Source organism: Eulemur rufifrons, chromosome 3, assembly GCF_041146395.1.
Source record: "Eulemur rufifrons isolate Redbay chromosome 3, OSU_ERuf_1, whole genome shotgun sequence".
Classification (NCBI taxonomy): Eukaryota; Metazoa; Chordata; class Mammalia; order Primates; family Lemuridae; genus Eulemur; species Eulemur rufifrons.
The window spans coordinates 72,081,243-72,108,339 of NC_090985.1; the positions used below are offsets into that span (position 1 = coordinate 72,081,243).

The following is a 27,097-nucleotide window of genomic DNA, read 5'->3' on the forward strand; positions in this document are numbered from 1 at the left end:
AACACAGTAAGATAACAATAATGATTAAAATATTTTCCCTCATATAGTCAAAATACTAATCTTTTCACTTACAAATCTGTAGGCAAATGTGTAATTACCGAACAATGTATAGCACAGAAACCAAAAAGTGTTGTAAGTCTAGTTATAATGATAGGTTTTTCTAATACAGATAATTATCAACAATTTATTATAAGAACCTATATATACAATAAATACTTGATTTGGTCAAAAGTCTTTTAAAATATATTCATAATAAAATGTGTAGAAAGAGACATTTCAAAGTCATAGCAGTTACTACTATTACAATATTTAATCACAATTTTACAATAGGTCTGCTGGTCCATTTCAATTAAATTTGTTCTCAGAACCATCACATATCTTGCTGAATTTCGGTTAGAGCACAAGCAAGTTGCTTAATTTTTGCTTCCATTATTTTTTTGTTCTTGCATGTTTCTTCCAGAAGTCCACGCATTTCTTCTTCAATTTGATAAACCTAAATCAACATGTAAATTTTACATTTTAATTTCTTAAAGAAAATGTATTTTAAAAATGCATTCAGAAAGAAAAAAGTCAGGCATTTATTCTTATGCATTTTGAAATTTGTGATTCATTTAAAACAATGAGTTAGTAAAATGTAACCTGTTCAAATGCTGGATGTTCAAATGTAGGAAAAATATAATGTGTACATAATATACAAAGTATTTTCATGTATATTATCTACTTGGTTCTAATATGGTTTTTGTGAAAAAGACATAGCAATATATTTTAACTCTATTTTGAGCTTAGAAAATTTGTTTATGGCTGTGCAGTTCCTATATAATCACAGCTACGACAGAAACTCAATCTTCTGACTTAATTCTACCGTCACATGATGCTTATGAATGCTGAGTCACAAGTTCAATTTAAACACCGGTTCCTGACAGATGTTCAAAATTGGAATAATACCTTCCTCCTCAAAGAAACCCTCTCTTTAATGTAGTGCCTACTTCATTTCTTTCTTTCTTTTTTTTTTTTGAGACAGAGTCTCACTCTGTTGCCTAGGCTAGAGTGAGTGCCATGGCGTCAGCCTAGCTCACAGCAACCTCAAACTCCTGGGCTCAAGTGATCCTTCTGCCTCAGCCTCCTGAGTAGCTGAGACTACAGGCATGCGCCACCATGCCCGGCTAATTTTTTTTTCTATATATATTTTTAGCTGTCCAAATCATTTCTTTCTATTTTTAGTAGAGACGGGTCTTGCTCTTGCTCAGGCTGGTCTCGAACTCCTGACCTCGAGCGATCCTCCCGCCTTGGCCTCCCAGAGTGCTAGGATTACAGGCGTGAGCCACCGCGCCCGGCCCTTTGTTTCTAAAAGTGCTGTTTGGGGTTCTATATTACCATCTTTTTGAGAGATCATTTTATCATTTATTCCTAACCTACATTCTCCTAGGATTCTCTGTTTTTGATATTAACTTTTGCCTGAAATCCTTTTTCCTACTATACCACAACACTCCTGATACTGCTACCAATATAACCATCTTTTTCTGTTTACTTCACTCTTCCTAATCCCTAATATGGATATCCTAATCTCTTTTTTGTAAGAAAACAAATATTTCTCCTAATTTAAATAATCACCTCTAAGTGATACCTCAGAATCCTCCCCTGCATTCATACCTGATTATCATATTTAAGCTCTGGTGCTATTTCCCCACCTCTTTAACAAACACTTCTATTTGCTATTACTTCATATTGGCAGGAGGTCCAACACTCAACTCAGTATTTTTCTTTTGGCTAAGGGCCTAATCTTAAACTCTATTTAGTATTACCTGATGTACCCTTGTTAAATATTTGGTAGATTTTAAATAAAACATATGAAGTATCTGTTGACTTTAAATGAAATAACTAAATTTTATACCAGTTATACTTCCTAATTCATTGTGATTATTTCCAAAGACCTTATTCCCTCTTTCTTTGCATGGAATCTGGAGGATAATGTCATTTAAACACATACCTTGATTATAATTTCTATATGGAACATTACTTTGCCTATCTGTTGTTAACCTCTTTTCCAGTTGTTGATTTCTGGATCTCTTATCTTACGGATACCTTAGTTTCTTATTACTACTTCAAAATCAGGAAAAAATGGAAATTCACAATTATTCCCTAATGTACTGGATCTCAATAGAGGGGTCACATCAGAATCACCTGTGGAATTTTAAAAATACCTGGGTCTGACCCCAGACTTAGTAAATGAAAGTCTCTAAGGGGAAGCTTACGAATGTGTATTATCAAAAGCTTCATAGGTGATTCTGACGTTTGCCCCTAATTTAGTATCACCCTACAGTCATTACTTTGTCAATAATATCAAGACAGTAAAGCTGACAGTCTTGAAGTTTAATTAATAATAAAGTAGGCTGGGCAGGGTGGCTCATGCCTGTAATCCTTGAACTTTGGGAGGCCACAGCGGGAGGATTGCTTGAGGCTAGGAGTTCGAGATCAGCCTGAGGAACATAGTGAGACCCTGTCTCTACGAAAAAATAGAAAAATTAGCTGGGTGTGGTAGTGCACACCTGTAGTCCCTAGCTCCTTGGGGGCCTGAAGAAGGAGGATTACTTGAGCCTGGGAGAGGAAAAAAAATAACTCTTTGATAACCTTTTTCAAGGTAGTGATGGATTATCTTTAATACACTCACATTCTCATGTTGCCTATGTGTAACCAAACAGACTTCTGAGATTGGTTAGATATGCAAATTTTTATCTAGGGATCATGGAGTAGGTGAACACCAGACTCAAACTTACAGTTTTGGTTTCATTAGAATTATGTTCTACAATTAATCTAAGAATTAACCAACATGTTAGCCTGGTTTCATGATAGTTTTGGCAACATCCTTCATATCTATTTGGTCGTGAAATCATGCTACCTTTTTTCTTTAAAATTCTCAAAAGATCTAATTTATTTAGCTATAACCATTTAAAACTGATTATCAAAGTAAATTTTACTTACAATACCTTTAAATTTGCAGATTCAATACATTTTTGCTTTTCACTTGCCAGTTGTTTAATTTCAGCTTGGTGAGCGTCAATAATTGCATCAACTTGTTTTTTAAAGGCATCATCCATACTATGAAGCTTTTCTACTGCATCCCTTAAAAAAATAAAAAACACCCACAAATAAATGTGTATACGTAGAGAGTGTATGTGTGTGTGTGTGTGTGTGTGTGTGTATTAATTAAGATGTTACTTCTTAGATGGCAGCTCTTACGTCCATTCTTTAATGGAAACATAACTCAGTATTGTATCAATGGGCTATTATAGGGTAACTAAAGATATAAGTAGTTCACCATCCAGCAGAATCTATTAGGGTAACAGATTAGGCTAGGTTAATATTGCTGAGGGTTGCTAACACTTTTATGCTTTGAAAGAGTACTCTGTTTCCTCATTTATTTTAAGTCCGAGTATATTTTATAAGTACCTTCACAGATGACTACTATCAATCTTTTTTCCCTCCATGTATTTGCAATGTAATAATTTGAGAAAGTTATATTACAGGAGCATTTAAGTTTATGAACATGTATTTCTGACTTCCTAATGCTAATGTTTAACAGACAAAACACATTAAATGCTATTCACAAAATTTTAGTGCTAAAAGTATCTTAGAGGCAAAACACCAATTCCTTTACGTAAACATGAACAATGCTATTAAAAAAGTAAAGTGTATATAATGAACACATTTTCTGGTTGTGGTATAGTCCAAAGTTATAACAGACTGAACATAAGGGCCATGAATCAAAAGCTCTTCTTTTATCACATCACTCAGTAGCCATGTTGACTGGGGGCATGTCAAAACTCTGAGTTGCTTTTCAACTATCAAACAGGATAATCCCGCCTGTCCCGCCAACCTTACAGAATTACTGTTATGTTCAAAATAAGATAGAAGAAATCAATTTATAAATTATAAAAACCTATACAAATAAAACTTAATAATTTGCTTATTTTATTTTATTACAATTCCATTAAATTAAAAGTTACATATACCCGTCTGAATCATGAAGACATTAATGTAAAAAATCAGGTCTGCATCATTTTGTTATTAATGACATGAATACAATGTAAAAGATTCTAAAATTGTCAGGCTTTGTAATTTTTATTAGGTTTTTGCTAATTATAGAAAACGATTGCTTCTTTTAGTATCTGAAAGACTCCTAACTGTAAAGTTGTTACTGGCAGGATAGAAAATTGCAACAGGTTCCAAGCAAAGGTCCCTCTATTAGTGCTTGGTTGAAAGCAAAGTGGAACAGGGTCTGTTAACTAACAAGTAACCGTACTATCCACCAAAACTTTGTGTAGAGTATAACAACATTTTTCCATTACACTGAGTTAGAACATAGGAAATCAAATCTCAGGTCCTATTAGGTTGGATATAATAAGGAGCTACTGCTACATGCATGAGGTTTCTGGGCTGGCCACATGCTGTCTGTATCACTCTTTACCTGGACATGAGAACTGATCATTAAACCATGCTGCCTATTTTTCAAGGTACCTCAATTTTATAAATTCTTTTTACAAGTCTAGTTATATAGTTTACAAGGTAAAACCTTATTTCCTCTTGAGTATTTTATGGAATCCACACAAGAAAGGCAGCCAGGTACACATTTTCTTTTCTTTCTTTAAAATTAGCTCTCATCCTCAGCTCCTGCTGGCGACTGCTATCTAAATCTGTTCCAGCCTCTCTGGGAGCTCAATGACCCTGGTATCCCTGACTTTCATCCACTAAATCCCACTTACCACAACTAAAATATCACTAGCTGCATTCAGTTTTAAAACACTATCATAGCAATAAAAACAAAATGTTCATATAGCAATTACTATGTGTCAGGCACTGTTCTAAGAACTATATAATTCATATATGCCATATATATTCATAAATACACATACATATAAAGTTTCAATCTTGCATTTACATTTAAGGTAGGAACTATTAACTATCTTCATTTTATAGATGGAATGGAAATAAAGTTCTTGGCAAATAACTATATCCTGTGTTTTTTTTTAGCTCCTCTTTCTTTATACATATGGTACCCATTCCATGGTGTTTATGATTAAAAAGATCCCACACCCTTTAGAACTTAATGCTTACTTTTGTAGTTCAATACTTTTGTCTCTTTCTGCTTTAAGTTTCCTTTCCTTGTTTTCAAATTTTTCTTTCACTTCTTTTACTTGTGTTTCAAGATGACATAGAAGTTCTCCTTTATCGTGCCACTTCTGATTAAGTGTACTAATATGAGAAGAAGTGATTTTAAAAGTAAATTGGGTATATAAAATTATTAAGTCACATTTTATTTCACAATGGGAAATACCGTATAATACCTGTAAGCTTTTCTAATTTCTTCAAGTTCTAATTCCTTTACTTTCAACTGTTGTTTTAGTTTTTCTTTCCTTTCATTGTGCTTTTCCAATTTCTCAAGTACATTATCCAGTTGTGTACATTTTTCGTCAAGTTGTTCTTGCGTACATTTTTCTACTTCAGTGATCTTTCCTTGTAATCTCTTGATGTGTTCATCTTTTTCTTGTACACACTTCAAGAAAAAAAAATCAGTGCTTTATTTCTATTAACCTTAAATATCTCATATTCTGCTTAATTAGATATGATTTAAATTACCCTTTAAAAGGATGTTTTAAATACATAAAATGCTAATTTTCTTGTGACCCCTAATCTTTTACTGATACTTAGTATTTCTAGTTATTCCAAAGGCCACAATAAAATTCTCCATAAAACTATTAAGCAAAATTTGTTTCAAGTTAATATTAATAAATATCATGTAGAACTTTTAAGACCAAAGGGGCAAATACAATAAAGGGAAGTACATTGATAGCCTATTCTTAATTCTACAACAGTTGGGGAACATTGAAACGAATCAGATTTTCAAATCTGCCATTTGTTCTTTAACCAAAATAAAATGTCAAAACTTACATCTTTTAATTTTCTAATGGTTTGAGTTTGGTCTTCTATGATTTTGCTCTTTATTCTTAATGTATCACAATTACTTTCATTTTCCTTTCGCAGAGATTCATTCTCTTTACATAAACTTTCAATTTGGGCCTCCAATTTTCCACGATTCTGGGCTAGACAAGACCCTAAGAAACAGGTATCATCAGTTACAAACTTTATATACCTTGGCGGTCTTGTATTTTATGAAAATCTAATTTAACAATGTATAATATAGTAAATAAAAAGAACTGAATAAAGAAAAAAGCATATAATGCTACAATATGAAGAGGAAGGAAGTAGCGAACAAAAAGGCCTTCTAAACACTTGTGGCTATTTAAAGACCTAAAACCACCATTGTCAAGAACAAATAACTCAGATATGTAATACTTAATTCATGTTATGGCATTCTAACAAACAAAATCATATTAAAAATTCCTACAAGAAATGAGCAATGCTCCATTAAGACCAACATCTATTCATAATTTTTAATGAATGCCATAAAACAGTATATATCTCTTACTTTACAATGATTAGAAAGGAAATGAGACTGAGGGTTTACCTAAACCTGAAATGTTTTTCATCCATAACACTATCTTACATTTCTACATACACAATAAAATGTTACAAATATGCGAGAACAAATTGAATGTTGCATACTGTATAAATAAATTAAAATCACTGTATAAGAAAAAGAATTATTTTTAACAATTTGCTTAGCAGTAGTAATAGGTAGTTCAGAAAGGTGGCCAAAGTATCATGGGAAGAAAACAATAAAAAAAAAAATCAGAACTGTAACTTGTTAAATGGTGTAATAAATTATTTCCCATTTCCTAAGAGGATTTCATTTCTGTTTGGCTGGAAAACGCCTACTTATCCTTCCAGATAGTGTCACTGTTTTTCTTGGCATCTTTAGGCAGAGTTAATTTCTTCCTGTTTGGTTTTCTCCAATACTCAGATTTGTTGGTTTTTAAGAATAAGCTATTTTCCCTTTGAAAATCTGAGAATTTTACCCTGTTGTGCCAGCTCATGTCCCCATTCTTTTCTTTCAGTCTTTAAATTAAAAATTAGTGATTCCTTGGCTGCTAGCTCGGAAATAAGCTGGATTTTTTCATGCTTGAGAAGTTCTATTTGAATACTCTTCTGCTTGTCATCTTCAATTAAAATTTCAATGGTGTTGATTTGATTCTATGTATCAAAAAATTGAAAGAAAAATCAAAGTACTTATTTAATCACTTATTTTCTATTTTTTTGCATTTTGAGAAAAATTGTTATTTAAGCAAATACAAACTAAATGTTGCCAAATTTTACATCAGAAGTTTTAATTTTATTAACTAAAGTTAAAAGTAGATGATGAAATAAAGTCAAATTTTAAGAGGCCACTCCTTTAAACATTCTAAATTTTAGTCTAAAATTGTAAAAGCGCAACTATGCTTTTAAAACACACTCAAAATTTCTCACCGAGCATTTGCATCCATAGTTTAAAAGTCACTTTTTAAAAATAATCTTGGGTAAAACAACACTAATCTTTATAATTGAGGTAATAGCAATAAAGACATTAACTTAAAAATTATCAGAGCTAAGTATATCTAAGTATATCCCACTAGTACCACCACCACAAAATATCAGCGATCCAACTGGTATTTCTCAAAAAATTGTATCATCTTCACAATATCTGTTGTATCATTATACAACTGGCATCTACTTAATTAACATGTTTCTTGAAATTAATTCACTTATTTTACTTAAATATTATCTTAATGTAAACAATACTATCTGCAAAATTATGACTTTAATCTCCTTAGTTATACTACTTTTCTCATGCACATCACAATATATAATTAGTATCATTTAAAAGTTCCTCTTGTGTACTTCCTAAAATCATCACAACACACTTGAGAAAACGATGTAAAAAATTAAAAGAGAAGTATGTTACAAAGTCTTACCTGTAAATTTGCTGTTGTTTCCTGTTTCAATTTAGAAACTTCTGCGAGTTTTGTTTTTTGTTCTTTCACCATACAGGTCAGATCTTTAATTAAAGAGGAAGACTGATTTTCTTTTCGTTGAGCCCAAATAAGAGCATGTTTGCTTTTTGCTAACTCAGTTGCAACATTTTCAAAACCATCTTTAACCTATATTTCAAAATTGCATTATAAATAGCAGTTCTCCAAATAATTAGAAAATATTTGCTTCTGGAAACAGTTTATATCTTTCATTTGTGGAATCATAAGAGTTTTTTAGCAAATGTATAAAATTCAGAGATAATTTGTTTTAATCTACTGATTTCCAGATGATGAAACAGAGACCCAGGGAGGTTATGTATTTGCCCAAAGTCACCTAGCAAATTAGTGTCAGACCTAAAACCAAAACATGTTCATTTAACAAATATTTACTGAGGGCCTGTTGTATGCCAGACATTGTTCTAGGCGCTGGACTGCATCAACAGAACACACAAACTAAAATCTCTGCCTTTGTAAAGCTTACATTCTAGTGGGTAGGGAATGACAACACAACAAGCATAATAAACTATATAAAAATAATAAATCTATAATTATGTTAGATGATATTAAATGCTTGGATAACAAAAAGGTTAGATGGATGTGAGGTGTGGGAAATGCAGGTTCAATTCTGAATGGTTATAATTATTGAGAAGATAACACTGGAGCAATGACTTCCATGGGGGCTATGCAAATATGGGGGAAATAAGTACTCTAGGCAGGAATGTGCCTCGCATATTGAAGGAATAGGAAGAAGGCTGGTGTCACTGGAGTGGCATAAACGAACAGGAGGGTAGTAGGGGAGGGCTAGACTGCGAAGGGTTTTGAGTAATACTCTGAATAAAATGGAGGGACAATGAAGGTCTTTGAGGAGAGGAGTGATATGATCTAACTTACATTTAAAAGAACATTCTAGCTACTGTGTTCAGCATAAACAGAAAAGGGCGGGGGCCAAAGATGGAAGCAGAAAGACCAATTCCAAAGCTCTTAATACAGGTAAAAGATAATGTGAATTATGCCAGAGTGGAGGTAAGAAATGGCCAGATAATATATTTTAAATGGTGACAGAATCTCTTGAGGTACAGGATATGGAGTGTTGGAGAAAGATTAGTCAACAATGATTCTAATGTTTTTGGCCTAAGCACCTTGAAGGATGGAATTGCCATTAACAGGTAGGAAGACTGTAAAAGTAGAAAGTTTGGGGGGAAAATCAGTAGTTAAGTCAAGTGTTAAATACGTGGTTAGACATATAAGTTTGGAATTCAGTCAAAAGGTCCATGCTGAAGATATAATAAATGATGCTGGAGGAATTTCCCAAGAGAATGAGTATGTATAGAAAAGAAGTTTAAAGACTGAAACTTGGACATTCCAATAATGAAATTTTGGAGAAAAAAAGAGAAACCTACAAAGGAGACTGAAAAAAAGTGAAATAACAGAAAATAAAGGAAACCAAGAAACGTGGTGTGTTGGAAACCAAGTGAAGAAAGAACCTGGAGGAGGACAAAGAGATCAACCCTGTCAAATGCTGCTCCTAAGTCAAACTGGATGAGGACTAAATTGACTGATGACTTTTATAGTATGGATGTTGTTGGTGGCTTTGACTAAAGCCATGCTAGCAGAGCAGGGAAGAGAAGTAGATAAATCAGAAACAGTAAATACACATTTTTGAGAAGTCCTGTTGTAAAAGGAAGCAGAGAAATGAGGTGGCAGCCAAAGGGGGAAATGGGATTAAGAGAGTTTTTCCAAGATGAAAGAAATCACAGCATGTCTATACGCTGAAGGAAAAAACAGCTAATGTAAGAGGGTGAGAGAAGATCCGCTGAAGCCACATTCTTCAGTAGGCAAGAGGAAATGGGATCTAGTGTATACCTGGTGGGACTGGCCTTAGGAGCAAGACTGTTCCTCTATAGTAAGGGTTACCAAGCTTTTTCTGTAAAGAGCCAGACAGTAAACCATTAGGCTTTACAGGCCAGGCCATATGGTCTCTGTTGCAAGTACTCAACTCTGCTTTGGTAATACAAAAGCAGCCATAGATAATATGTAAATAAACGAACGTGGCTCTGTTTCAATAAAATTTTATTTAAAAAACAAGCAGTGGCCATGCTTGAAAGCCCGGGAACTTTCATTTTGCCAATTCCTGCTTTATAGTAATAGGAGGAAATTCAGGTTTCCCAATTTCTATACCAGTGCTCTCTTTATCTTACCATTTATAATCTTAAGTTTTTGCAACAGCAATAAAAAAATAGCTATTATTTATTTGAGGAAACTAATGTTCTAAGAATTTATGTAATTTGCTTAAGATCATATAGCCAACATGTAAATAAAGCTAGGATTCTAAAACAAAGTCCTCTCATCAAACCATATCTTGCTGATTCTGTTTTCAATAAAGAGCTAGATGCCAATTCTTACATCTTTAAATCTTCTGGCTTCAACAGTTAAAGCAATACGAAATTCATTTTCTAAATCCATATACTGCTGGTTTAATACATCAATTTTCTCTTGGTATTCTTTTATAACTTGCTCGTGCTTTTGCTCTTCTTTGGCTATTTCTTTAGCTAAGGCATCCTGGAACTCTGCATCACTAAAAAACTCCCTTGTTTCAAGTGCTTTCCTGGAATAAAAGACAAATAAAAGTCAAAGGATGACGTTTACCTAAAAAGCAAAATTTTAAAGGTCTTTAAATACTTCCTATTTAATATTCTATATTCCCTATTGTTAATTTAAGATCAGCCCCTCACTTTCAGACAAAGAAATTGGGCATAGGTAGGTACGGAAAGAATGTGAGTTTTATTTGATGTGTATTTAATGGTGCTGGGGATAAGAGGAGTATGTCCAATCTTAACTTTGTTGAGATAGTTCAAAATCATTCCTATGGCTTCTGAAATTTTTTAGGTGCCTTTGCATAATCTAAGTTCGGCTTCACTGTAGCTACTACTATGGCTTACAATACAGCCTGACTGGCAGTGGTGGTTGGTTAATAGAGAAAGTCAAATAAAGTATAAAATTACTAATGAATTTTTTGCTATAGGGCCAGTTTTTTATTTAAATGTGAATTCATTCTTTAGAGTTTTCTACTATTTTTCTTGCCTAATTCAAACCCCTAATGCAACAAAATCCATTATTTCCAGTATTAGTTTTTTTAAACTGGAATAAGAACTTAAAAGACATTTGTAAAGGAAACTAAGCGCAAAATTCTAGATTTTTGTGATTATTTCCCCCAATCTTTTATAGTTACCTCTTCTACACACAATGACAATTTTCCCCAGAGAACCAAAATTAACTTTATCCATTAAAAATTTGTGTTAAGTGCAAAAATAAAACAAGTTTGAAAATAAATCCAATTAATCCATGGTAATCAAACAATTCAACTGGTAGGATAGTAAATAAACAATTAGCTAAAAATATTCAAATTACTGTGGACTGTATAGAGCAAGAGTTGACAAACTACAGCCCATTGGCCAAATCTGAACTGTTGTCTTTTTCTTTGTAAATAAACTTTTATTGGAACACACCCATGCCCATTCATTTATGTATTATCTATGGCTACTTTTGTGCTACAAAGGCAGTTAATTATAGTCTGCGAAGCCTGAAATATTTTCTTTTCTTTTTTTTTTTTTTTGAGACAGAGTCTCACTCTGTTGCCCAGGCTAGAGTGAGTGCCGTGGCGTTAGCCTAGCTCACAGCAACCTCAAACTCCTGAGCTCAAGCGATCCTCCTGTCTTAGCCTCCCGAGTAGCTGGGACTACAGGCATGCACCACCATGCCCGGCTAATTTTTTCTATATATATTTTTAGCTGTCCATATAATTTCTTTCTATTTTTAGTAGAGATGGGGTCTCGCTCTTGCTCAGGCTGGTCTCGAACTCCTGAGCTCAAACGATCCGCCCACCTCGGCCTCCCAGAATGCTAGGATTACAGGTGTGAGCCACCACGCCCGGCCCTGAAATATTTTCTATGTAATTCTTTACAGAAAAAGTTCATTGACCCCTGTTTCAGAGGAATAAAGAATACTGATTAATTTAACAACTAGTTACTTAGAGGTTAATTAAAAGTTTTATCTATATATAATGACCAACTTTTGGTTGGGTTTAGAGAAATGCAAAGTAAGCTTTATTGTTACAAGTTCATATCTCAAACACAGACAACAAAGTCACCTATTTGTTGTTTACGTTCTTGCTATAAGACTAATTCTAATGCATACCTTAACATGGTATTTTCCATGAGTTAATTCTGTAACACTTCACCAGTTCTCAATGACTGTCTTTAAATATTGGGGGGAAAAACCAGAAGCTTTCTTTTTCTATTTTTAAATGTCAATATTTTCCTGACACATTTTTCATTTACCTGTGTTCCTGTTCTTTCAATGCAAGAAGTTCATGAAGCTGTTGTACTTGTTCCTTTTCTTGATGAAGGGAAGTTCTAAGTAAGTTTATTTCTCTATCAGCAGCTGAAGCTTTGAGCTCTACCTCTTGAATAAGTCTGATCTGAGTAAAATACACACAATTATAGTATTTAGCTAGTAATCTCCCTTGCTATTTTAATGGCAGTTCCCATAAGAAAAGTTCTTCTAAATGACAGGACCTAGTGACTAACTTGATTTTCAAAATTTATTAAATTAACGATATTATGGTCACACAAAGTACAGCTGAGGAAGCAACAAATAGACTCACATTAACTATTGCTTACATGTATCACAAATTTTAATAATAATTTCCATCCAGAAAGCATGAAAATGCAATTTCTTCAAGCACCTCAAAGACTTTTAAAAGCTAGGTCTCTCAGAATACAAGCCTAACTACCCGCAATATTTCCACCAACTCTTCTTTTAATTGCTTTATGTAAGTGCTACCAGCCTTAATTTAAACACAATTCAATAGGCTACATGACTGTTATAATTTAATTTTTGCATATAGCCTAACAACTTTTAGGTTTACTAAATAGTATAATTTGTTTCAAGATATAAGCTATAAATTTGTGTTAATCCATGTCACTGATACATTAAAACAGAGAAATACCTGTGCCGCCTGCTGCTGCCCTTTTTGTCTCTCCATTTTTTCTAATGCTTTTTCCAGGGTTCTTAAATGTTTAAGATGATCCTGTTGTTGATCTCTTGCTTTAATTAGTTCCATAGTTAGTTTTTTAATTTCATTTTGAAGTTTGTGAACCATAACTTCGAGTTGTGCTTTGGAATTTCTCTCTTTAAAAATAATTTCCCTTAGCCTAAAGCAGAAATTATATATTACACATATAAAAACGATAAAAACTGTGTCAGGGTTAAAACTCACAGTAGAGAGGAAGATTTAAAGTATGTTTCAAACTCTAATTATAGTAAAAACTGGCTGAAAAACAATATGCCTTTCCTCCATCCCTGAACCTAACATTGTGCCCAAAGGGAAAATGTTCTACATAAATTAACAAAGCTTTACCTTATGTCAACTTTACAATTCAATAGTAGAACTTTACTAAACACCTAACCTGTTTCAAGCATTGTGCTAGATATGAACTGAAAGCAAGCTAGATGAGTACGATGTGGTCTCTGCCTTCTAGGAATTCAGTTATCTAGCAGAAGGAACAGACATGGACACATTCATAAAGCCATATGACGGAAGTGCCAAATGAACAGCCACCTGCAAGTCAACTTTGACTTCCCTGTATCTAACCCAGACATCAAGCATTGATCCCAGCTTTGTATTAGTTAGAATCCTTCGATTGCAACTGAAAACTCTTAGTTGGTTTATATAAAAAGAGAGAACTTACTAACCCACATAAGCAAACTTAGAGGATAAGGTGGAAATATTCCGAGGGACCTCTGAAACCTAGAACATGCACACCATTAGGACTCTCTATAGCTGATTCCCTAGAGGCTGGCTTCAGTTTTTCCTCCTTCAGGCCTCTTTATGTATGAGGCAGGGGATGGAGGGGAGGCCACAAACATCTTTGGGATCATATTCTAACAACTCTGAGAACCAAACAGGAAAGATGTCCTTTCCCTAACTCAACTTAGAAGAGTTCTAGGAAAGGCTCTCATTAGTCCAATTGGATTCATACGTCTACTCCATGAACCAATCACTGTAGCCATGGGCTAAGGCATGTTTACCCAGCTTGGGTCAGGTGCTCACCCATTAACCAATACTACAGGCAGGGAGACAGGTGGTTGATATAGAATACAAGCTTAGTACTTAGAAAAGAGACAGTGATGGGCCAGGCACAGTGGCTCATGCCTATAATCCTAGCACTCTGGGAGGCTGAAGGTGGGAGAATTGCTTGCGCTCAGGAGTTTGAGACCAACCTGAGCAAGAGCGAGAACCGGTCTATACTAAAAATAGAAAATTGTATAGAGATTCCTCAAAGAACTAAAAGTAGACCTACCATTTGGTCCAGCAATCCCACTATTGGGTATCTACCCAAAGGAAAAAAAGTCATTTTATCAAAACAACACTTGTACTTGAATGTTTATTGCAGCACAATTCGCAACTGCAAAGATGTGGAATCAACCCAAGTGCCATTAATTCATGAGCGGATTAATAAACTGTGGTATATGCACACCATGGAATACTACTCAGCCATAAAAAGGATGAATTAATACCTTTTGCAACAATTTGGATGGAACTGGAGACCATGCTCTTAAGTATTGCAAGAATGGAAAAACACCACATGTACTATTAAATTGGAACTAACTGAACAGCACTCGTGCCCAGATGGAAGTAAAACTCAATGGAAATCAAGCAGGTGGGAGGTAGGAGGAGGGGATGGGTGAAATCATATCTAATGTACACTATCTGGGTGATAGGTACACTTATAACTTTGTCTCAAACAGTACAAAAGCAATCCATTTAAGCAAAACATTTGTACCCCCATAATATTGTGGAATAAAAAGCAAGAGAAAAATTAGCTGGGTGTTGTGGTGTGTGCCTGTAGTCCCAGCTACTCAGGAGGCTGAGGTAGGAGAATTACTTGAGCCCAGGAGTGTGAGGTTGCAGTCAGCTATGATGATGCCACTGCACTCTACCAGGGGTGGCAAAGACTGTCTCAAAAAACGAAAAGGGGCAGTGACAAAGACAGCCTCATGAATTAATTACTGAGCTAGGCAGCCACCTCAATGTATAACTATTGTAATTTCCAAGCCACATTTAAAAAAACATATTCATCAACTTCTATACTACAGTCATTTCTCCAATTCTTGTCCTTACCATCTCTCTTCTTGCCTTTAATGAGAGTAGTCTGCAAAATGGTTTTCCTTTGTTCACTCTCTCAACTTCTATTTGGTATGTTATATGAAAGAGAGTTGGGCTATATATTGGATGAGGGCAGAGAAGCTACAGACAAACAGACTGGAGTGATCATTTAAGCAAGATATAAGAGTCTAAACTAAGGTAACAGTTTTGGGATATAGAGGAGATAGTTCTACATCCTTTAAGAAGTAGAATGAAGAAGAGATCAATATCAACTGGCTGTGAGATATGAGAAAGACAAAGGGAGCAAAAAAAATGATTCTTAGTTTTCTAGCTTTGGTGGCTGACTCAATGCTGGATAGGACACCATTTATTAGGGCAAGGAATATAGAATAAGGAAGCAGGATGAGTCCATCTAAGGACATGCTGGTCTTAAGACGCTTCTGAGAAATAAAGGCAAAGCATTTTTAGTAGATAATCAGATCAATAAATCAGATCATCAAGGAGGTCTGGAAAATAAAGATACCACAGTAGATAAGATTCAACTTTTGAAACAACACATACTCATAGCATGGCATCAAGATGATAGACCCTGTATTAGGTGCCAGGTATATAGAGTTCCTACCAAGGCACATAAGGCAATATTAACATTGGTGAGGATATAATCTGAAACAAACATTTGGGGTAGAGATAAAAGGAGAATCAGAAAAGATTGAGGCTGATTTTTCAAGATAACAATGAATATATGACTTGGGAAACATGGGCACAACAATGGACAGGTTAAGTAAGGACAAAGATAAAGGGTGCCCACAGCTCTCCAATTTAAATGCAATCTGGCTATTTAGACAGTCCCAGACAGCATTCTCTAATATCTCACCAAAATAATACCTATAATATAGGATAAAGCAAAAATTCATACACATACTACTAAAAACAAAAGATAACATAATGCCAAAATCTGAGAGGAATTTCATTTCAATTATAAGCCAAATGGAACTACACTGAAATAAAAACAACAACTAGAACACTGAGGCTCTGCTTCATGAAACTGCTTCATTCTGAAAAAAGGAAGACATATTCTTCTTTTCTATTTGTCTGTCCATGATTCAGTCACAGGGTCTCTATCTGTCATTACATAATGTTGTTACCTATGTACCTACTGCAAGCAAGAGTACTGTTTTTCTGAGGTAGTCACAGCACCATTAATTTATCCATCCTGTTCCCTCACCCTCACCTAATATCTTCTTGTATCAATTCAGAGACAGCAATTCCCAAAACATAAATAAGGCAGGAAGTTGTTGGGTGGTGGTGGAAGGACCAGTAATAGCATCACGCATCACGGCTTGCATAATTAGAGGTTCTCATAACATAGGTTAGGCATTGTAATTTTCCTTATACCCCACAGGTACAACATGTGAGAGAAGCAGGTAGTGGGGTAGAAAATACATCAGTATCACAAACTTTACCAGTTAAATACTTAAAACAAACTGGGAATTGGGTTGGAAACTATGTACGTCAACTTGCTATTCAAATGAGATCTTAGAACAATCATCCACTGTACAATCAGACAGGAAATAGAAGGGGAAGCAAATTCCCAAACTCTATTTGTTGGTAAATACCAACTCTACAAACCTGGTGCTCATTCCAGGATAAGAGTAGGAAAAAACCATCAGAAACTCCGTGGAAAAAATCTATAACCATTTGAGGAAAACCATAAACTTTAGAAATAACTGGTTATAGGAAACAGAAGAAAAAAATTGTTATTTAGAAAACAATTCAGTATCTCACAGAATGAAACAAGATAGACCTGTATTAAAGAATGCAATACAGAAAAAACACAAAACAAAACAGATAAATTGGGAGAAGGAATGGGAAGGATGGAAATATAAAAACATTAGAATTAGGAAACCTGGATTATCTAGTACCAAAGCCCATTGCAGAAAATGAATATGTGATAAGAAATTGAATATGACCCACAAAACTTAAAGAAAAAGTTTGCCAACTCCTGTTCTTTACAGGAAAAGTTTGCCAACTCTTGCTCTAGTCTCTGGCTTTTCTTTACTTATAATATTTATTAACTGACACCTCTCAGCTTGAAGGCTCAAATAAATGTACTCTAAATTCCTTGTTGATATGACAAGTTAATAAAGCACTTCATCTTCTAATAAAATTAGTTCAAATCAAACTAAATGTCATATACTGGTTTTGATTGAATTACAGCCAGTTTAAACTAAGATATTCCAGTTCCAAGTTCAGTATTCTTTATGCTGTAAGATATCTTTAGGTTTACCTATCTGTGGTAAGTAGAGCCAGGCTATGAACATCTTGTTTTTCATTTGCATGTTTATGCAGTTCATCAATATAATCCATAAGTTTCTTTTCAGTTTGCTCAGCTTTCCATCTCTTTTCTCTTTCTTGGTCTAGCTGTTCAACAAGAGACTGAAGGAAAACAACAAAGTTAAATGAACTTGGAAGAGTTATCTAACTTCTCACTGCCTCAATATTCTCATTCATAATATAGTACTATTCATAATAGTACCTCTTCAAAGACCAGTGGTGAGAAATAAGAAAATTAATGGAAGTAAATCATACAGAATCATGCAGAACAGTGCTTGGCACATAATAACCACTCAATAAATGTTAGCTGCTATTATTATCATAATAATTATTATTATTTTTCTCAATATTAAAGCCTCCATAATTGAGAATAAGGGGAGGAAACCAGTAGCCTGAAAGGTGTGAAACATTTTGAAAGATAATTCTATTACTGAAAGAATAGTGCACAGTACAATCAAACGAATAACCATTACTTCAACAAATAAGGGCAAGTTAATGAGAAATATAAAATAACGAATCAACATGTACTAAAGTCTCTCAACATAAGAATTGTTAAAGCAAATATTGAAGAATTTTTATTACTTTTTTTTTTAGAGACACGGTCTCGCTATATTGCCCAGGCTGGTCATCTTGAATTCCTGGCCTCTAGCGAGTCTCCCGCCTCCACCTCCCAAAGTGCTGGGATTACAGGTGTGAGCCATTGTGCCCAGCCTAAGGAATTTTTAAATTCTCGAACACTTCTTAATCGGGGATCCACAGGTCTAAAATTCAGTTTCAGGAGAGTCCATGAATACCTTGAAATTATATATAACATTTTTTGAGTGTATGCAAAAATACATTTCTTTGAGGAGAAGACCTATAGATTTCCTTAGATATTTAAAAGAGTCTAACATCCAAAAAAGGTAGGAACCACCATTTTAAGAAGTAAAAATTTAGAACTGTTTCTCCGTCCACAAGCATGCAACAAATGGCTTTACTTAAAGCTGATCTTAAATAAATGTGCAATTTCTATTTCTTTAAAAATTATGAAAACAATAGCATTACGCAAAATCTGGAAACAAGGAAGGGATTCTCATCACTCTGATAATATTACAAGCAATAATTTTTGCTCCTAAAAACATGAATAATTTTTCTGGGACTTTGTATTTTTTTTTTTTTTTTTTTTGAGACAGAGTCTCACTCTGTTGCCCAGGCTAGAGTGAGTGCCGTGGCGTCAGCCTAGCTCACAGCAACCTCAAACTCCTGGGCTCAAGCGATCCTCCTGCCTCAGCCTCCCGAGTAGCTGGGACTACAGGCATGTGCCACCATGCCCGGCTAATTTTTTCTATATATATTTTTAGCTGTCCATATAATTTCTTTCTATTTTTAGTAGAGGTGGGGTCTCGCTCTTGCTCAGGCTGGTCTCGAACTCCTGAGCTCAAACGATCCGCCCACCTCGGCCTCCCAGAGTGCTAGGATTACAGGCGTGAGCCACCACGCCCGGCCGGACTTTGTATTTAAAACTAGGATTATTCACATTAATTTTTTTTTCTTAATCTTGTAAATCATACCCTGTAAGTATTGTCTTCTGAGCCACTTCTGTCTACTTTAATCATTTCAGTCTTTGGCTCTTCTGATTCTCGTAATGTATGACAGTTCGCTAAAGACGATCTTACATATAAATCTTTAAAGTAAGGTTGTTTCATTCTACGATTACAACTGCAAAAAATAAAACATAGGAAATATGGTAAACCAGAAGCCAGAAAGGTGCACACATCTGAAAGAAAGTACAGTGTTTATACTGCTTTTACCTAACATTTATAGTCAAATATGTAAACAGCTTTAAAAAAAAAAGATATTTATTAATTAAAACAATAGAAGCTTGAAAAACTATTTTATACATTTTATAATGGTTGTGCTTTGTTGATTAATGAATTCTTCAAGATTTTAAAAAAGATAATGAATATTCAGCATTCAACATATTCAGGTAGTGTAGAATTCTTAGATAAATCAGAATAACTTAAGTATTCTAAGTATTCAGGACTGTGGTGAGATGACACCCAAGAACTTAGAAAAAACAGTAAATATAATTACCCTTTGTGAATTAAAAATTTAAAATCGACACATTTTAAACTTTTAAAATCAAAGTAAATAAATTATATAGATTATATAAACAGGCAGAGACCAAACGGATTCCAGGCTATTTGCTGCCCATGAGTGAAATGAATGATTGAGTGTATAAAAAAGTATAATTAGGCAGCCATGGAAGAATTAAAACAATAACAACAAAAGAATAAATTTAAAAAAGGAAAGGAGAATTACAGAGGCAAAAGTTGATGGTACCTATCCTAGAGTACAGTCATTGGTGATCTTAATTGTGAAAATACAAGTAACATCAGATTCTTTTATCCTGATGGCATTAAACACAACCATCTTATTCATGTTTGATCCTGAGCTCAGTAAGTGCCATCTGACTAGGTCTTGAGCTCCCACTGAGATACGCCTACAGAGAGAGAAAAAGCTAGTCATGTAGACTCAAGTGTATTAGTCTTACTCCCACTGTAAATGAATGTAGTGGAATTTTAGTTTTATATATTAATTTCACAGTTGAGGTAATGACAGAGAAAGAGATCATTTATATAAATTTGTATGAATATACTGACCAAATCTGAGCCAATAAGGCTAAAAAATCCAATCAATCTTTGACTTTAGTAAAATAATAAATATCATGAGATAACTTTAAGGAATAAGCCAAGCCATATTAACTTCTGTGCCTTAATTTCTAAAACTAAGATAAGTACCTTACAAAAGAGTTGCAGTTTTTACTGTGGTGCTTAATAGTTTGAATAGTTTTGGCATAATATGGGATTTTCGATCTCCGAGGAACTTTTCTATTGCATTCTTTTTTGTTTCCATAGTCACTGTCAGAAGTTATATCTGTGTTTCTTTTTGGTCTGAGGTCTTTCTCGGGAACATTATCTATTGAATTAGAAGTCTAGAATAAAAAAAACCAACAAAGTTTGTTAAAAGTTTAATTCAGTAGAAAAGATTAAAAGTCCTAAAATATTATGACTTCTTATAAGATTAAGGGTTTATAAACTAGAAACGTTTGAAATTAAAGAAAGGGAATTTAGCTTCTGGTGTGACAAAGCAAGCTTCTGCCAGGTTTACTCTCCTGCAGATAACAATTATAAACTCTGGGAAAAATACAAATCAAACCAAACCAAATCAAGCAAAAACTACCTGAAGGCCTTGAAAAGTGAAGACAAGTAAGATTATTCCACAGGGGGGTTGACATTTGGAAAAATGGACCAGAAGGAGGTGTTTGTTTTTAGCCTGAGAATGTACCACAATCAGCACCATGCAGGGAGTCTAAACCTCAGGTAGGAAAAACCAGACTTTTGGGTCTGAAGAACCAGACAGCAATAAGGGGTAGAATCAGACTGCAAGTAGCCCAGTAAAGGAAAAGAAATAAAATGAAATTTGAATTGCTGCCTAAGACAAATTTATAGCTTGAATCAAACCAAGTTAAATGTTTGCTAAAACAAAAATGTCAACATTCTTTGAAAAACTATAACACAATCTAGAGTCTACCCAATGTAATGTTGGTAATGTCCAGGATGCATTCCAAAATTACTTACTATAGGAAGAACCAAGAAAATGACCTATTCTCAACAGAAAAACCGATCAATGGAGATCAAACCTGAGATGACCAAATGTTTGAATAAGCAAGAAAGAACTTTAAAATAGTGATCATAACTATGCTCAATGAGATAGTAAGAAAATATGCCTGTCATAAATGAAAAGACAAGGAAACTCAGCTCAGAAACAGAACCTATACACAAATGAAAAACACAATGTTCAAAGTAAAAATTAACAGAGATTAACAATAGAATGAGGCAATAAAGAGCAAGTGAACTTGGAAGATAGGAGAAATTATTCAATATGAAAAATACAGACAAGAAAAGAAGTTGATAAAATATACAAAACCTTGGGGATAATATCAAAAAGTCTAAATTCAATCTGAAAGAGAGGAGAATGGGGCAGAAAAAATATTTGTAGAAATTATGGCCAAAAATTTCCAAGTTAGGTAAAGACATAAATTTACAGATTCAAGAAGCTCAGAGAAACCCCAAGCAGGATAAACATGAAGAAAACCATTCTTAGGTACAATGTAGCGAAAATAGTAAAAACCAAAGACAAATTCTTGAAAGCAGCCAAAGAAAAATGGCATCCTATATACAAAAAAAATCAAAGATTTGAATTAACGCTGACTTTGCACTCAAAACTGTGGAGGCCAGGAGATGGCACTGAAAGAAAAAAACTGCCAATCTAGAATTCTATATCCAGCAAAAATGTCTTTCAATAAATAAAGGTGAAATAGAGACTTTGCTGTCTACAAATATACACTGTAAGATTTGCTAAAGGAAGTTCAGGCTGGAAGTCCTGGCTGAAGGAAAATAACACCAGATGGAAACCTGAATTCTCGGGAAGAAATAAAGAGCATGGCATATGATTTATACTGGGGTAAATACAAATGATGTTTAGATACTTTTCCTCTTAATTTCTTTAAAGCAAAAATCAAAACATTGTTTTGTGAGGTTTATAATACATCAAAATACAATATATAACTGTAACAAAGTAAAACAGATGGCAAATTTCCTCATTTTACATGAAGTGATATAATATTAACTCTAAGTAGAATGTGAAGCATCTTTTTTTAGAGCAACCAAAACAAAACCTAGAGAAGTATGACTAAAAAAACCAATATATGAATTAGCATTTAATTCTAAAAAAAATTCAACAGAGGGCAGGAAAGGAAGAAAAATGAATATAAAACAGAGACAAACATAAAACAGTAAAATGGTAGACCCCAATCCAACTTCACTAATGATTTCAGTAAATTTTAATGGATTCTTCAAAATGAGTGATGGCCAGATGAGATTTAAAAACAAGACTTACCCATATGCTATCTATAAGATCCACTTTAGAGACACAAACAGGTTCAAAGCACATTGATGCCCCAATGAAATACCATTTTACACCCACTAGAATGGGTATAATCAAAACAACATGTAATGGATGTGGAGAAACTAGAACCTCATACTCTGCTGGTGGGGATATAAAACGATGTAATGCCTTTGGAAAGTCTGGCAGTTCCTTAAAAGGTTAAACATTTGACTGAGCAATTCTACTTGTAAGTATATAGACAAGAGAAGTGAAAACAAATGTTCATATAAAAACTTATACATAAATATTCACGGCCATATTATCTATCATAATAACCAGAAAGTGGAGGTTACTTAAATGTCTACCAATTGATGAAAGGATAAACAAAATGTGGTATATCCATACAATGAAATATTATCTGGCAATAAAAAGAAATGAAGTATTGATATATACTACAACATGGATGTACCTTGAAAATATTATGCTAAGTAAAATAAGCCACTCAGAGAAGCCACATAGTAAATGATTTCATTTATATACAATGTTCACAGTAGGCAAACCCATACAGGAAGACAATAGATTTGTGGTTGCATAGGGTTGAGGGTAGAGGTGGAAGGAAATGGATAGTGACTGCTAATAGGCATAAATCATTGAACTGTGTACACTTCAAATGTGTGAATTGAATGGTAAGTGAATTATATATCTCAATAAAGCTATTATAAAAAAAAGTAAATGGATGGAAAAATATTTACTATGCAAATTGTAAGTATAAGACTGGAGTTGATAAAATACATCAGATAAAATGGACTTTAAGACAAAGAAGATTCCCAGAGATAAACATTTCATAATAATAAAAGGGTCAGTTTACCAGAAAGACAAAGCAGTCAAATGTGTATGAGCTTAATAACAGAGCTTCAAAATATAAGCAGCAAATGTTGAAAGAACTAAAGGAAAAAACAGACAAATCCATGATCATAGAGATTTTAATACCTCTCATGCAATTGATAGAACTAGACCAATCCTCCCCGCTACCAAACAAAAAAACCCCTTATCAGCAACTGATAGAACCAGACAAAAAAATCAGTAAAGACATCGATCATCTGAAAATACTGTCAACCATCCAGACTTAGTAAGTGCAGAATACACACTCTTGAACATCCACCTAGAAAGACCGTATGATGAGCTATAAAATAAATCTCAATAAATTTAAAAAGACTGGAATTATTCAAAATGTATTCTCTGAACAAAATGGAAGTAAATTAAAAATCAAATACTAATAACGTATCTATAGAACCACAAATATCTGAAAATTAATAAAAGACATTTTTTAAATTATTCTTTGGATCAAGGAATTACAAAGGAAATTAGAAAATATTTCTGACTAAATGATAATGAAAGCAGAACATATCAAAACTTGTAGAATGCAGCTAAAGCAGTGCTTAAAGGAATATTTACTGCTTTGAATGATTATATGGGAAGATAGGTCTAAAGTCAATGACAAGTGCTTATATTAAGAGGCTAGAAAATGAAGAGCAAAGTAAACTCAAAGTAAGTAGAGGGAAAAAAATAATAAAAAGCAGAAATCAATATAAAAAACATATAGATAAAATTAACAAAGCCACATGTCAGTTCTTTGAAAAGATCAATAAAACCTCTATCTAAATTGATCAAGGCAAAAGTGAAAAGGAAAAAAAAGATGAGAGAGAACACACAGATTGCCAGTATCAGTATTAGAAGTGATTTTCATTACAAATCCTACAGAAATTAAAAGGACAGTAAGGGAATCCTAACAATTTTTTTTATGCTGACAATCAGATGAAATGGACAAATTGAGAAATACAACTTACCCAAACTGAAAGAAAAGAGTCCAGAGCTAGATTCTACAATTTGTAAGGTCATTTGATTTTTTTTTTTTCAACAAAGGCATTAAGCAATCCAGTGAAAAGTCTTTTTAACAAATGGTACTGGGATAACTTCTACTTTATATGTACATAGATCTAAATGCAACATGTAAAACCATAAAACTTTCAGACAATAACACAAGAGAGTGCTACCTGGGGATCTACAAAAGTTTTTGAAGCCACAGAAAATAATAACCATAAAAAATAGATAAATTGGACTCTATCAAAATTAAAAACTATTGCTTATTAAAAGACTAGTAAGAATATGAATATGTGACCCAAAGACTGGGAGAAAATAAACAAAGATATATTTGATGAAACACTGGTATCCAGGATATATGACAAATTCCTAAAACCTGGTAATGCATAAACAATCCAATAAAAATATGTGAAAAAATTCTGGTCACTTCACAGAAGATACATGGCTATTCAATAAGCACATGAAAAAACTGTTCATCATTAATCATCAATGAAATGCAAACTAAAATCAGAACAAACACCAGTACACATCCACTAGAACAGCTAAAAAAACCTCAATGATAACAACAAACGTTGGTGAGGTTGTGGAAAAACCTGCAACAATCATTCATTCATTGTTAGTGGGAGTAAAACAGAACAGTTTGAAAAAAGTTCTGTCAGTTTCTTATAATACTAAACATATATCTACCCTATAACCCTGAAATTGCACTTTTAGCTATTTACTGAAGAGAAATAAAGATACATGTTCACAAAGACTGTATAGTAACATTCATAGCAGCTGTATTCATAAACCTAGAATAACCTAGTGGTACATTAATAGGATAATAAAAAAGAAGTTATGGTATATTCATATAATACTATGGAATACTTTACATAGAAATAAAAACAAACTATTGATAAATAACATATATTAATTTTAAAATGATTATACTGAGTGAAAGAAGCCTTATACAAAAGAACACCTACTATATAGATTCCATTTATATTAAAATAATCTATGGTAGTAAAAATCAGAAAGTGATTGCCTCCGGAGGGCCTGAGGAGGATTGCTTGTGGGAGGGGACACGTTGGAACATTCTGGGATGATGGTAATATTTACCTTCATAGAAGTTTGGGTAACAGGTATATGTATTATCAATTCAGGAAATACACACATGTATTTTATATCAAAAGAAAACACTGTTAAAAACACTGAACTCTAGTTAATGATATCCAAGCTTAAGTAGAGAGAAATGTGCTGATGTGAACAATTTACTTTGAAATGTGTCATAAGATAGTCTGATAGGCAAATAAATAGGTTTATGATGAAATCAGTGTAAGACATTAACGGTAGATTCTAGTTAATTTTTGGGTATATATTGGTATCTACTAAGAAACTCTTTCAAATTTACTGAAGAATGAAAATGTTCATAATGAAATGCTGGGAAAGAACTAAAATTAAAGGCAAAACAGCTTTTCACAGAGATAGAATTTCCCAAATAGTGAGATAATTATGATTTTTAAGTCCCATGATTAAGGAAAACAAAATGTCCTTATTATAGTACAGCACATTTTCCATGTTACAATGACTTTACTTATAAATTCACACTCTTGAAATAAAATCATTTGAGTGTACACATAGCTCAAATAAAATGCAAATTGCATGTTTAGTCTTTATACCAAGTAAGGAAGCAAACAAGAAGTCTTTTCTTAAACATTTTTAATATGCGTAGCAGTGAATCACCTTTCTTTCCAGATACTAAACTCCTATTTTTGGCTAACAAAGTAGGAAGAACTGTCACCATAACTGAATAAGCAGTATGCCATACTGAAAAGAATATGATTGGATATCACAAGATTTGGGTTTGAAGCTCACTCTGTGTCCTAATAAAGTATTCTTACAAATGTCATTTAAACTCCAGGATTTCTTTTCCATAACAAGGACAATAATATATTAATCTTATCTACTTGATTGGGTTATCATGACAATGAAATAAGAATAGCCTAAGAGAAACTGAAAAGTTCACTTCAAACTTAAATTATTAAGTGTAAGTCTAAGTTCTGACATTGGTAGAAGAGTCAGCCATTAGAAGATGGAAAATGAAGCCCAAGGAAATGGAGTCATCCAAAAGTTCAGCCATATGGTATCAATGATGTCAAAGAATATACATGCCAGAATTCTTGTCTCAGTTCTATTACCATCTACGTATGTAGCTCAAATTGAAATCTCTGGGGATTTCTGACACACTATCTTTCTATCCTAAATCCAGGTAGAAGGCAAATAGAGTAATAATCCATTGCAGTCAGAAAGATGTGTTGCCCAGGAAAATAACCATCACTGTGGACCAGGGCAAGAATGCTGGTGTGGGGGTTAGACTTGAATAGCAGTAAATTCTAGGAAATGTAGTTCATTCACTCAGTTCACAGATTCTAAAAACCAGAGAATTAGTAGCAGGGGTAAAAAAGGATTAACAGCTCAGCAAAGGAGAGATTAATTAGGTGGTGGTCTACTGGAAACTGAAATTGAAGCAGAAACTATGTAAATTAACTTGCCATTCAGCTATAAGTTCGAGAAGTGGTGTTGACTATTAAACAACTGAAGAAATAGTAGAGGCCAAAAGTAACTCAAGTATCTGTTGTGCTAATAAACACTGAATCCAAAGAGTTCTCAGTTTGCATAAGGTTGAAATAAAAGTGGGTGAAGTGGAAGTAAAGTACTGCAGAATAAGACAAAGAGATTATATAATAAAGATGTAAAGAAAGACAAGGAAAATGAGTGAAAAGTGTATTTACCTTTTTCTACCGCTACTACAATAGAATACTATTTCTGTAAAGGAAAACAA

The 27,097-nt window shown here is 33.7% G+C and overlaps 1 protein-coding gene across 1 annotated transcript in view; it reads right to left on the bottom strand.

Moving 5' to 3' along the window:
- Positions 1-350: 350 nt before the first annotated feature.
- LRRCC1 (leucine rich repeat and coiled-coil centrosomal protein 1) overlaps positions 351-27,097 on the bottom strand; it is a 29,516-nt gene continuing 2,769 nt past the window's right edge. The window contains exons 2-14 of the mRNA XM_069466271.1: positions 20,247-20,440; positions 19,017-19,164; positions 17,420-17,568; positions 12,973-13,177; positions 12,302-12,441; positions 10,368-10,569; positions 7,908-8,093; positions 6,975-7,149; positions 5,947-6,110; positions 5,343-5,551; positions 5,113-5,250; positions 2,985-3,120; positions 351-493 (exon numbers count right to left, since the gene is read on the bottom strand). Of these exons, the coding sequence (XP_069322372.1) occupies positions 371-493; positions 2,985-3,120; positions 5,113-5,250; positions 5,343-5,551; positions 5,947-6,110; positions 6,975-7,149; positions 7,908-8,093; positions 10,368-10,569; positions 12,302-12,441; positions 12,973-13,177; positions 17,420-17,568; positions 19,017-19,164; positions 20,247-20,440 (2,169 nt within the window). The 3' untranslated portion in view covers positions 351-370. The remainder of the gene's footprint in view (positions 494-2,984; positions 3,121-5,112; positions 5,251-5,342; positions 5,552-5,946; positions 6,111-6,974; positions 7,150-7,907; positions 8,094-10,367; positions 10,570-12,301; positions 12,442-12,972; positions 13,178-17,419; positions 17,569-19,016; positions 19,165-20,246; positions 20,441-27,097) is intronic.